General features: G+C 41.6%; 1 protein-coding gene across 2 annotated transcripts; it reads right to left on the bottom strand.

Moving 5' to 3' along the window:
• Positions 1-2,415: 2,415 nt before the first annotated feature.
• On the bottom strand, positions 2,416-11,685 carry fam83ga (family with sequence similarity 83 member Ga). 2 transcript variants are annotated; one of them, XM_048244772.1, is made up of 6 exons: positions 11,063-11,685; positions 9,347-9,514; positions 7,215-7,339; positions 6,285-7,092; positions 4,674-6,185; positions 2,416-4,470 (listed from the first exon to the last, which is right to left on the bottom strand). In XM_048244772.1, the coding sequence occupies exons 1-6, from the start codon at positions 11,519-11,521 to the stop codon at positions 4,021-4,023; spliced, it is 3,522 nt and encodes a 1,173-aa protein (XP_048100729.1). In that variant the 5' UTR covers positions 11,522-11,685; the 3' UTR covers positions 2,416-4,020. The 2 variants fall into 2 exon arrangements, with proteins under 2 accessions (XP_048100729.1, XP_048100730.1); XM_048244773.1 differs by lacking the exon at positions 2,416-4,470 and having other exon boundaries at positions 6,097-6,185; positions 6,455-7,092.
• Between the last annotated feature and the right edge of the window lie 960 nt (positions 11,686-12,645).

The raw sequence follows: 12,645 nt of genomic DNA, 5'->3' as shown, positions 1-12,645 counted from the left end.
AAATCGCTAAGAAGCGCTTACCCATACTTCAGATACTTTTTCTAAACTCTTAACACAGACTTACACCTACAAAACACAATTGGCCAAATGGATTATTTTCTTCTCAAAAACACATTTTGTATACTAACTCTTCATTTCAATACAGAACACATCTTTCTCTGCACACACTAACTTTACCAAAACACTGGAAATCTGACTCAAAATGAAATTATTCTGTCAAAGAATAACACTTGTTTTCACTTCACAAGGTACATGCAGTCAATCAAAGTACACCCGGTTTCAAAATACTGGCTATTGTTGACATTACAAAAACGGCATTGTATGTTTCAGTTTTACAGGTATTTGCATGCAAAACATGCTATCCACCGTTTTTACACTAACTTTCTTGGTTGGGAACTGTATGTCCACATGTAATGTTCACTTTCAAAAGCATTCCAGTAAAAAGCAAATATTTTTTTTTTCCTTTACTGTTTACAGGTACAGTAGAAATACTGTTTACAGTATGATAGAACAGAAAAAGTTTTACAGTATTGCTTACAGTGAACAAAATATCCATGAAACACATAAGACCTGAACAAAAAACAACAGCAAAAAGCCCAGATAAAAAAAGGGGGGGGGGAAGGGGGACTAAAAAAAAACACAAAATTACTGTATCTAATCTCTGCAATCAGTTGAGTTAGGCCACACATTTTCATCAACATCACATCTGATATTATTCAAGGCGATGCACCTGGGATAAAACCATTTGATAGCAGAAACAGAGCAGAAGCAGAGGTTTTTATACTGTATCTAAGGTTTGGAATGTTGTGTTTGCTACTGTGGGATGTTACACTGTGTTACAGTAACATTTGTAAATACAAAAACAATCCATAGTTTTGTTGGGAGGTATAGCTTGTCTGTTGAGAAAATGTAAGCATTGTGGAAATGTGTTCACTGGCTGCATATTGTGCGAAAACGACATGAAATGTGTGCAGGGTATGGCCACAAAAGACCGATGCTGTGCTAATTGTGTTTAGAGTTTTGAAAATGTGACAATTGGTTAGAATTGTCTGAGAGTTCAAGTTCAATTTAAAAGTTACATTGACTCATGCAAGCATAACAGGCAGCATTTCTTTTGAACATTATCCTGTCCTGCCTAGTTCTTGGGAAAGTAAATAAGGAGGGGCTAGGTATGTCCTTCCAGTGAACGACATGTTGTACAGTATAAGGGCAATTCCATGCAAAACTGTCAATTAAACGCCATGGTATTTGTATGATGTGAATGATTATGTAAGTTTTTCATCTATGTTCTCCAACCAAAAAGAGTGAATGCTCCCACTTCAAGTAATCATAATTCACATCATACCATACCATAGCATTGTGTTGGTGTTATGGACGTGACAAGTCTGTTTGGAAAAGTCTGTTTTATTGCAAGTATATTTTATTGCACACCATCAATCACTGTCAACAACAATTGCCTCACATGCTCAGCTTTTCCCCATAGACTTAACATTGAAGCTTGTGTGTATACAGTATATGTTTGCATAATAATACACATATACGTATGTGTGTGTATATCTAATGTTTATATTTTTCAATACAATGCAATGTAAACAAGCGCTATAAAAAGTATGTGACAGAAAAGCATGAAGTATATGTGACAACACAAATAGTGGAAAAACTGTATTTTTCCAGATCTGCATGCATGCAGTCTCAGGTCTCATTTTTGACTGTTTGCTCAGTACTCTCGTCTCGGTGGGAAACTACAACATGCCATACGCTGACTTTGGTAATATTTCTTAAAATGGCTTAAGGTTTTTTTTTTTTTTTTTGGCATAAGAGGAGGTTTTATTCAGTGGAGCTGATCTCATAGAATTTGCTTGGTCGGAAAGATAGGAGATGGCTTTGCATACAGAGCAGCTCTGAACTGTTTTTCTCTTTAGTAGAGTTGTTACTGAGCCCATATTTAAGGAGATCATTAAAGTCCCCATTTGACATGAGCATACACATGTGGAATGAGACAGACCAGAGGAGGGCCTTTAGCACTAATAAACCATAACAACATTTTATCATTTACATGACCGTCACTCAGGTCAGAGAGACTCCCAGCTCATCAAGCTGAACTTTAATTAACTTTGCCCACTTCTGACCTAAAGGCTACGTCTTTATGGAGAGCATATCCACTTTCAACTTGTCTCGGATGCAGGTGTGTTGAATTTGATCTTATTTTGTTACATTTTTCCTTATGTCAACCTTAAAGACTTGATTAGGGTCTGTGAAATAGTTACAAAGCGATCATATTCATTAAACGTCCACAGTAGGCCCACACAAAATATTCAGCCATAAAACAGTATTTTAGGGTGATTTAGGACACCAAAGCCAAAAAACATTAATATCCAAAGCTCTGGTTTTTAATGAAAGAAGTTTATTGACAGCACTTGTCTCACACATGTTTGATCAGTTTAATTGTTTACTTCTGTCTTTCAGTAAGAATTTCAACACCTTTAAAAAACACTATACAATATTTCTATATACAAACACACACAAAACAGTCACTGTCTAGTGAGATGATAATGTGACAACCACAATATAGGTACAAAGGCCTTGAGTTAATTTTGATAAACTGAGTCAGTATTTTTACTGCATCGTCTCAACAAGCCCAACCACAATGCAGAATTTGCCTAGTGCAACAGATAGGTAATCGCTTTACAAACAAAGCAGCTCTACTGTTTTGCTTGGCAGTAAAGTCATTGCCGATCACACATGTAAGAAGCCATCCAGTTCTCATTTGACATGTGCACCAAGATCACGTTTAATGAGTCTCAAACCCTCAGGGCCTCCATTAAATCTGCATGCCTCTTGAAGTATGGCGGCTGTTTGCTTTTTCTTGCTTTGCTAATGTGCGTCAATGGCGGTGTTAAAAGCCTAAAACTGCAATCCACAAAGCCGTTTAAACCCAATGGTAATCAAAACTTTTTTTGGCTAGCATGAAGAGCTGCTTCCAGAACCAAAAGATGGGAGCGGTGATAGCATAGTGGCTAAGGAGCTGGGCTTGCATGCAAGGGCCAGAAAAGTTATGGGTTCAATTCCCAGCTTCCACCATTGTGCCCTTGAGCGAGGCACTTAATCCCAAGTTGCTCTGGGGACAGTGGCCCTTGTAATATAATTGACATAATGTAAAATCGCTTTCGGTAGAAGCCTCCGCTAAATGAATACATGTAAAAAGTCCACATTGGATTGGAAATATACAAAATTCTTCTAGGTATAAACATCAGATAAAAATGAGTCACCAGGTTAGACGGTGGTTTTCCACCATCTCTGAACATGCTGACTGCAGCACAGCTGACATTCTGACAGATGTTCACTGTGAGAAATAGTGTTTACTCAGTGAACCCTGAGATTAGAAGGTGACATATCAGGCTCTGCCTGTTTCTTTATTAAAGGTTAAGCACCGCAAAGAGGGATGATGAGCCATCTTCTTCACCGGCGGCATGTCTTTCCAGATTCCCACAACCCACAGTGATCCACAATTGAAATGTTTCTTCAAAACTACACCAATACTTGTTTTTAAGGCTCAATATAAAAAAAGAAAAGCATGAAAATAGAATATAAGAGATGGTCCTGTAACTGCATATGTATCAAACCACCACTCCAAACTTGGGATGAAGTGTTATTTTGGGTATGGTAATTTAATCATCATGTTTACTTACGTTCAACTAAGCTTAAGCATTGCAACACCCTTAATTTGCATATAGAGAGTCTGTAAGATACTGGAGTGTCTCCTCTCTCAGAGATATGTGAAAAGATTGTGTCCTTTTCTTTTCATTTATGATATAAAATCAAATGATGAAATAAACTGCAGGGTCCCTCCACCTGCTAGGTAAAATCATTAAGGGCATGCACAAATCAAACCATTTTCATTTCCTTATTTTCCCTTCAAAATAAACAAACATAATTTTACATTTTGGTAAAAACATTGCACAAACACCATATCTGATTATGGAGTCTCAACAGTGAGACAGTCAACAGTCAGTCACCCCTTCAAACTGCATCTTTTACCCCCACCGTAGTCAACTTCTTCTGACTTGGTGTTCTAGTCATTCTCTCTTTCAAGCTCCTCAGTGGTAACAGTCTTTGGAGCAAAAGGGGAGATTTGGAGGTGGAATTACTGTGCTTCAATTTATCTAAGGCAGACGTGTACTGACCCACGGGGGAGTTGGCCTGACCGGCCACCTGGCATACGAGTTCAGGTCTGTCAAGCGAAGCAGTCGAAGTACTGGCTACTTGGTCGGGAGGCAGGGCACTTGTTGCACTGGTCTTGGTTGAGCTGAACACTTTTCCCTGGAAGTACTTTGAGGAACTTTTCACGGGCGTAGTTGTCATGGCAGTGGCAGGGGTGGAGTCGGGTTTGACAGCAGGACTTTTGGCAGGCCCCTCCGTCCGGCTGGCAAGCGGCGTTCTGGAACCTGGATTGGGTGAGGCTCTGTACAGCTGCAAGAAAAGAAACACTGGGTGTGAGTGCAAAAAAAACAAAACAAGTCTAGGCTATTTTCTCTCACACAAAGCACACAACTAATCCTGATGATACTGGTATAGTTAATTGCCCTCAATCAAATGTCTGGGCGTTTCGTCCCAGACAGACCTACCCCAAAATCACCAGGGCCTAAGGTAGCTCAAAAAACGGCATACGATACCTTCTTTCCATCGCTCTCCGTCTTGGGTCTGGCCTGTCCCTGTGCATTCCTCTCCTGGAGATCCCTATCTCTTTCCTGCCCTGGTTTATCGCGAGGTGCTGGCGTCTGGCATCCCTCTTTCCTGGATACTTGCAGGCATGCTCCAGACCTGCTCTCGGCTTTGAGCTGTCTGGCGATATCTGGTGTTGATGTGTAATGGGATTTCTCCACCTTCTCTCTCAGCTGTCTGCCTGCTTCATGTCTCACCTTTGAGGCTGCAAGGTTGCACGTGGTTATTCCATGGGACAGCTGCTGGTGACCCTTCCTGTCCACCTGCTTTGCAGTGTTGCTCCTTGTTGTTGCCGTTGCCATCGTTGTTGTTGTGGACTCCACCTTTCCATTTGACTGTCCACTGTGCTTGCCTTCCGTTTTCATTGCTTGATCACGCTTGCTCTTCGGAGATGAATCGGAACGTTTTTGCCACACATCTGGCACTGCTGCCTGCTCTTTCTTTTTCTCTAGTCCACGAGGCTTGTTTTGCACAGCAAGACTCATTTCTTTCTGCTCATCATCCTCCTCTGATATAAATAACACTTCCTCTGGTACCAACTGTGTATCTTGACAAGTGTTTTTCCCTTCCTTGGCTGACAAAGCGTGTCGTTTGTTGTTGCTCGTCAGTTCAGTCTCCTCTTTCCTCTCTTTCAGCTCGGAGGAGTTGAGTTGCGATCCTGCCTTTTCGCACTGACTGCCTAAGTCCTGCTGCATTACCTCCAATTTACTGTTTCTCTCCTGCAGTGTTTGCTGGCTAGCTTTCTCTTTTGCCCTGAGTGAATTTTCATCGTATTCATTTTGTGAGACTACAGATGCAGTCCCATTCCTCTCTGCCTTCAAATGATTGACATGTCTTTCCACCATGTCTTGCTTTTGGCCTATCTTCGGATTTAAGTGTGTTCCAGTCTGGCTTGTATCTTCTGGCCAGAGATGATTGTTCTGAAGTTCTGTCTTCTGTGTGCTATTCTCGTTCTGTCCAGATATAGGAGGCTGAGACAAAATTGGCTCCTTCATACCGTTTTGGTGATTGTTGATACCGTTAAGATTGTTGTTCTCACATTTGTGCTGTTTGGACTTAGTGTTTGTGTCACCAATCGTCATGGACAGAATGGTTGTTTCTTTAGCAGTATTGCTGCTCTGAGTGTGCTTCTTGTCAGTCTGTTGATTGCCGTTTCTAATGTGTGCATTCTCTGAATGTGTATGCGGCCCATTTACATGTACAGATGACTTAGATTTAACAGGCACATTGCCATTACACTGAACATGTTTATCAGACATTGAGGAGTTTTTAGCCGACTGTGCTCGAGAGTCATTAACATTGGATTTGCTGTCAGTCCTGTCAATGCCAGTGTCCATGGCTCTGGTTTTCTCAGTGTCACTGTCTGGGCCTTCAGTTCCTCTGTTGGGTTTGTTAGAAGCAGTGGAACGGGGCTGTTCAGGCTTGGCGCCACAGCCAGGAGCTGAGTGGAGATCCTTAGGACCCTGTGGAAAGACAGAAATGTCAGCCCCATCACATGAAGCGGCACATTTTGTACATTTAGTAAATGAGCTATGTTTGCTAGGAAATACCTCAGCATTCACCTGTGGTTCTTTATCCCCATTAACCCCAGCCGTGTCACTCTCACACTCATTAATGACATTCAGAGGAACCATTCTCGGGTTTCCTATTGGTGGAGTTAATACACTGTCCTGATCATGCTGTGGCCTAAGTGGTGCTTGCGCTATTAGATCAGCAATCCGTAGCCCCTCACCCTTGGTCTTCAGTGGCTGCACGGATGAGAGAAGGTCCGCCAGTTCAAGGCGCGATCGAGGGGTGGCCTTCTCAGGCAAAGGCTCCTCGGGCATGTGGAATGGCTCCTTGAATCGGATCGCCTGCGACGTCTCAAAGAGCTCGGAGCGCATCAGGTGAGCTTGGAAAGGCTTGCTGGAGTCGCGGATGTTGATGATGCCGATGACGTCGCTCGGTGGATCTGGCTCGGGCCAGGTTGGTAGGTAGTTCATCATGTTGGCCCGCTGCATGTCCACCAACCCGGGGTGGATCCTCGGCTCCTCCAGCAGTCTGGGCTGTCGGAAATATTTCGGCAGTTGTTTCGCATTTCCCGAGCTGTTCCTGCCTGAGTAAGTCCCAGTGCTCTTTAGAGAGGAATTGGACACCAAGGCGTATTTTGCGCTGTACATCTTGCGGGCCAACGCAGCAGCGACTTGCGGATTTTGGATAGACTGTTGGAGAGGTTCGACTTCGGGCTCCTCATCCAGTTTAACGCTGGAAAGGTTCACAGCTCCGGAGGTGAAATACAGATCCCTGAACAGCCTGTCGAAGGTCTCCACAGCCTGACCTGTGAGCATTGTGACGACGCTTCGGTCCAGTCTGGATGCAGTCCATGTGTAGCTGAAATCACACCACAAATAAACATTATGAGGTGGTTTGTGGATTGTGGTTGGATTGGTTAATTAATTAGGTTGTAAGTGACTTATGATTTTCAGAAAAACAGCACACTTTAACCATCTCACCTGTAGGAGCCGGACACTGACTTGTCTCCATCGACAAACATGAACTTCTGACTTACAACGCCGCAAACTTTCTTTGAAGAGCGAGTGTAGAACTCTGTGCCTCGCGTGCAGGTGACCCGTAAATTCTGTGAAAGAAAAAGTGAAAACGAAATGAAAATGTTGTTTGTGAACATGAGTGAGGTGAAGTAATACCTTTTCCCTCCTGGAAAAAAACAACCATTTGCAGAAACAAATCATATCCACATCAAACAAAAGCAGTAAGTAAATCAAGTCTGTCACTAAGCTTTTATGGCTTAACAAAAAAAAATGCATTAACTCTCATGGGAGTTTCTCAGAACAAACCGAATAAAGGATCCTATTGTGCTGTTTTTCAATAGTTGTGAACATATTCAATCCAACCTATTCAACAATTAATCATTCTGAGATGTGTCCTGTTGATAAAAATAACGGTGCACTCTGTGGCCATATTAGGGACTTATTATTAATCTTATCAGACTTATTAATCAAGTCTGCACTTGTCCTCAGGTTATTCAGTAGCACACAGCATTTTCCTGCCACAGAAAATAATTACGTCAAGGAGGTGCCAGCAATGTGAGTCATATTGGGATGATTCAAATCAATTCCATAAATACAGAAGAGTTTCATTACCAGGGTTGGTAATGTCGCTTGTGGGCCTTGAGGCCCAAACAGTCAACATTGGAGGAAAGTACAGAGTGACGCACAGGATAAGTCGGTCCAGGAAACCATAATTCACCAGCTCTGTCTGGACCGCTAATGTTTCATGCTCAGTGCACAGACAATGTAAAGGCATTGTAGGTAAATGGATATAATTTTATTGCCGCTACTGTATATAGGAATATGAATATGAATAAAATGGAAAATTGAGTTGAAGTTGAAGTAACTCTAGAGCCCTCATTAAAATGATGCAAAGTCTAAAGTCAAACTAAAGCTAGTTTAATAACAAGGCAAAATCTATTGGCTAATTTAATACCATGATCAAGAAATATTGGCTGATCAGCCTAATGCTCCCAGATGCCACAATATTGCTTTAGTTGATGCACGAGACATTTTGCCCATCATTTATTTAAATTATGGCTCAATTCTGGAAACACTAACAGGTTGTAGTTTTTGTGGTCATGTGATAAGACCTTAAGATGCCTGTTTGTGCCTTAAGATGTCTGTATGTCTACTTCACATCAGACCTAATACTGTTAGGCATTCACAAAGTTCACAACTAAACTGACAAGTTCTAAACTGACATTTTCTTCATCAGATGATCAACAAAGACCTGTTCATCTTAGTCTGTCAGACCATGTTGTGAATAACCTGCTATAGTAGCACTGAAATCAGACAGAATATGGCTAGTTGCCTGCATTCATGTCAGACATAAAAATTGTCTACAATCTCTACAATCAAAATGTCTCCATCTGGCATGAAATACTACAATAACTCCAATAAGACTACCAAAGACTAAGATAAAGATGATTGTTTGACATTGAGAATGCTTACCGGGCCCTCTGATCTATGTGATTTATTACCAATCATCTTTGGTCTTGGATTTGGGCAGAATTAGACCTCTGAAGTTCACCTACAAAAAAGCTGCCACCATTGCCCAAATAAGGAGATCTGGTATCTTGCGTTTTTTTCTTCTGAGAAAATAACATGGGGATTTTGAATTATCACGGCACTTTTGCAGAGACAAAGAATTCTAGAAGGCAGACGTTTTGCTCTACACACTTTTGTCCTTTGCCTTCAAATGGGTACTGTGATCTTTGGGATGTTAAGACAGCAAACTTTGATTTTTGCTACCCCAGAGGTAACTTGCAGTGCAACTTGCCATAGGTAGCTTCAATTAACACCCGGATCTCCTCATATTGGCAAAAATGGCAGCTTTGGGTACTTTTTGTAGACGAACTTCGAAGGTCTATGGAACATTCCACTTTCTCTACTTGTCACTAGTCAGACAAACAACTTTGCTTACTCATTTAATCAATGTAACTTATACACGTCACTGTAATGTAGAGTATCCTGTTCACCGTGGGGAAAATTAACTTGTGAACTTGATAGGCGACCTTCAAAACTATACAGGAGGTGGAGGCCTAAAGGTTAGTCTGACCGGAGAGGTTACATGCCTTGAGGTGTCCCTTATGCATGCCTGCTCTCTGGCACATTTGAAGGAAGTGGGGGACTCCTGTGGCGTCTAGGAGGATGTACACAGCCACCCTCCGCCTGTAGCTCATATCCAGGAGATCCTTGAATATGTCCACATCTGTGAATAGGTCCATGACAATTCCTATGACCTGGTATGGAAAAGACCACATGAGCTGTTTTAACCTTTGTAAGGTGTTCATATTTTTGTTACACAGCCAATGTTCCTGGGTCTGGTAGACCCACCACATTACTAGGCTTTTAAATCAATACAGCCATTTCAATTTATATAAAATACTTACCAGATCTTTACTTAAAGGAGAATTCCGGTGTGATATTGACCTAAAGTGTGTTGAAACATGATACCGGGTGTGAACGTATGTCTCATAGCCGGCTTGTCCCCTGCACTCCAAAATCTGGCGATAGTTAAAAATAATTCAGTGGAAATGCATGGATTCCAGTTTCTTCCAGTAGCAGCAACTGGAATACATGCATTTCCACGGAATTATTTTTGGAATCTGATCCCTTATCATACCTGTTCATTCTTACTCGTCGCTAGACTTATCGTGACTAAATTCAAGATGGCTGCAAACGCTAAACTTCGTGAAGATACTGTCTGTATAAATCGTCTTGTAAGTAAACTACCAGTGTTTTTTCAAAGTTCTCAATGTCTCGTTTTAAATGTCAGGGCCCTCGGAAGTCTACCAATGAAGTGTGGAGATACATTGAGCCTCTTAAATGGTGTAAAACAGTGATTTATTTGCATGGCTAGCCCGATGCCGAAGCACCACTATTGAAAAAGCTGTTGATAGCATCGGCTAACTAGCGCCAGATTTTGGAGTGCAGGGGACAAGCCGAGATGGGCTATGAGACATACGTTCACACTCGGTATCATGTTTCAACACACTTTATGTCAATATCACACCGGAATTCTCCTTTAATCTCTACTTCTACTTTAATTTCTTATTTCTTAGAACTTAATCAGAACAGGTGAAAGTGCTTGAAAAGTATTGTGTAACTTTGTGTGGGAATAGCAGGTGCAGAAAGACAACATTCCCGCACACAGACACCTACACTCAGACATGCATACAGGCATACAGACACACACACACACACACACACACAATGAGTTTGAGTTAGGTCACTTTCAAATAATTATTTTGAAATTCAAAGGAAGAACTAATGCAAGGTGTCAAACTCATTGGGCGGGATCATTATCATTTTCTGCATGGGTAGGCCTATTGCAGTCTTGATGATACTCCTTTAGTTTACTATTTTTGAGCAACACGTACTGTCTGCTGTCATAATAGGCTACTGCTTTTTGAAATACCCTACTTCCATGTCATGTTTTTTCAGCCTCTTCCTTCCTAAGAATGCTCTCGGGCCTCATGTTTGACACCCCTAATGTTATTGTCACTGGGTCAGGGTCTCTAAGGAAAATAACTTTTCTTCAACTTCTCACGACTGTGCTTGGACAGTGGCTATTACAGTCTGTAATAAAGTAGCCTACCTTAACATTGTTTTGAGCGTCAAAACTGCCGTTTTTGACACTCGTAGAAAAATTGCATTACATTGAACGCACTTTAATGCAGAAATGCAGTATTTTGGACATGAAAAAGCCACTGTAGTGCATTTTACTGTCCCATCACTGCAGTTGTGTTTTGCAAAGGTAATGCTATGATTAAAAAAACGTAGCCTACCTTTTGGGCTTGCGTAATCGTCTTTCTAATTACTTCTTTAATGTGCGGCTGTCCATCCATTGGTGGATGTGCATAAACAGTAGCACGGGTGACTCCTCGGTAGGCTGTGACGTCTGGCCAGCCCAATTCCAGCTCGCAAAGGGAATGGTCAGAACGATCAGGCCAGTACTCCGAGGGCACGTTGGAGTCCTCTCCCGCTTCATTAATTTGTGTATGGCCTGTAATACCACCAGGGTTGTATACCGTCACGGTTGTAGTCAGATATTCCAGTTCATGGTCTGATAAAAACCCCCGCATGTCTTGCGCTTTAAGATATGCCGCGTATGCTGCTGGTCCATCCTGGAAAAGTGTCTCCAACGCAATTCGTTGCTCTTCGCTGTAGAGAAACTCAGGTTTTGATTCAGTAATTCGCGGATTAATATGTTCATTGTCCATACATTGAATCTGAGATAAAGCCATTATCAAACGTTACGTTTTAAATAAAAAAATAAATAAATATATAACGATTTAAATGTTACAGCCTCACATAGTTTAGGCTACTCAAGTAATCAAGTAGGCTAGTTTACTCATTTAATCAAGTATAGTAATGATATCAACTACAATTTCGGAGTCCACTGAAATCTCATAAATAACAGATTCTTCTTGCGTGGACTCAGGCCATTTGACTCGCATTGCCCCGAAAAGGAATAGAAACAGGTAAAGGCAGGTACACGTTAGTCATGTGACTAACATCCTCCCAATGGCAATTCTGGGAAGAAACCAACAACGACATGCCCCTAACTTCGCCTTTTTTCAGAACTTAAAAATGCTCAGCCATTGGCAGACAGATTTTTCCTGAGACAACTGTAAAGGTCACAAGCGCATTCCTGCAAGGATAATAATCACGTTTTGGAAAAGGAAAAATAACTGTTTCTTTGTCATATAGGCTCTATGGCTTTTGCGACCCAGTTCGTATAGATCAGATAGGCTAAAAAAGGTAGCGATCACGTCAGTTGTGTACCTACAGATAATACCTCTATGTGAAACTTTTAAAATTCATTGCACATGAAGGGAATGGACAAGCTTATGAGATGGCTAAATTGTAAGTAAATGAAAACACAATGCGCATATGCCTCTGTACAGGCAGAATAGGAGTCTGGGAATGGTTAGAAGAGAACATCATTTATCTCCACCTGTAGGCCTAATCAATAAGCTATGGAGAGTGATTCAGAAGGGGGTCATTCCTCTGTTCCCAGGGTGGCACATAATGAGACCATGACAATGGTCTTATGTTCCCCAGTTCTCCCAGTCCTCCCAAGGTCCTATTTTCCAGGGTCCTATATGTTCCAAAGCTCTGTAAAGTACATGATGTGAACCTGAAAAAGATGTTTTAAGGCTGAATGTGCTTAAAAGAGAAATCCGGCTATTTTTCACATATATCTCTGTTTCTCGAGGTCACTGAGTATTGTTGGTACGGAAAAAACGAAAACAATCGGTTCTACCTAGCTCGAGTTGCTGCATCCAACAGCTAGAGCTACCAGGCAGCTACAGTACAGTCTGGGGGCATGTTCATGAGCCCCCATGTTCCGCTGCCTTATACACAC

Source organism: Alosa alosa, chromosome 6, assembly GCF_017589495.1.
Source record: "Alosa alosa isolate M-15738 ecotype Scorff River chromosome 6, AALO_Geno_1.1, whole genome shotgun sequence".
Lineage (NCBI taxonomy): Eukaryota > Metazoa > Chordata > Actinopteri > Clupeiformes > Clupeidae > Alosa > Alosa alosa.
This window is presented reverse-complemented; position numbering and strand designations above follow the sequence as displayed.

Coding starts and splice junctions, on each gene's coding strand:
- fam83ga (XM_048244772.1), bottom strand. CDS start 11,521: ATGGCTTTATCTCAGATTCAATGTATGGACAATGAACATATTAATCCG. Junction 9,515..11,062: donor CGATTACGCAAGCCCAAAAG/GTAGGCTACGTT, acceptor TTTCCATACCAG/GTCATAGGAATTGTCATGGA. Junction 7,340..9,346: donor TGCATAAGGGACACCTCAAG/GCATGTAACCTC, acceptor TTTCTTTCACAG/AATTTACGGGTCACCTGCAC.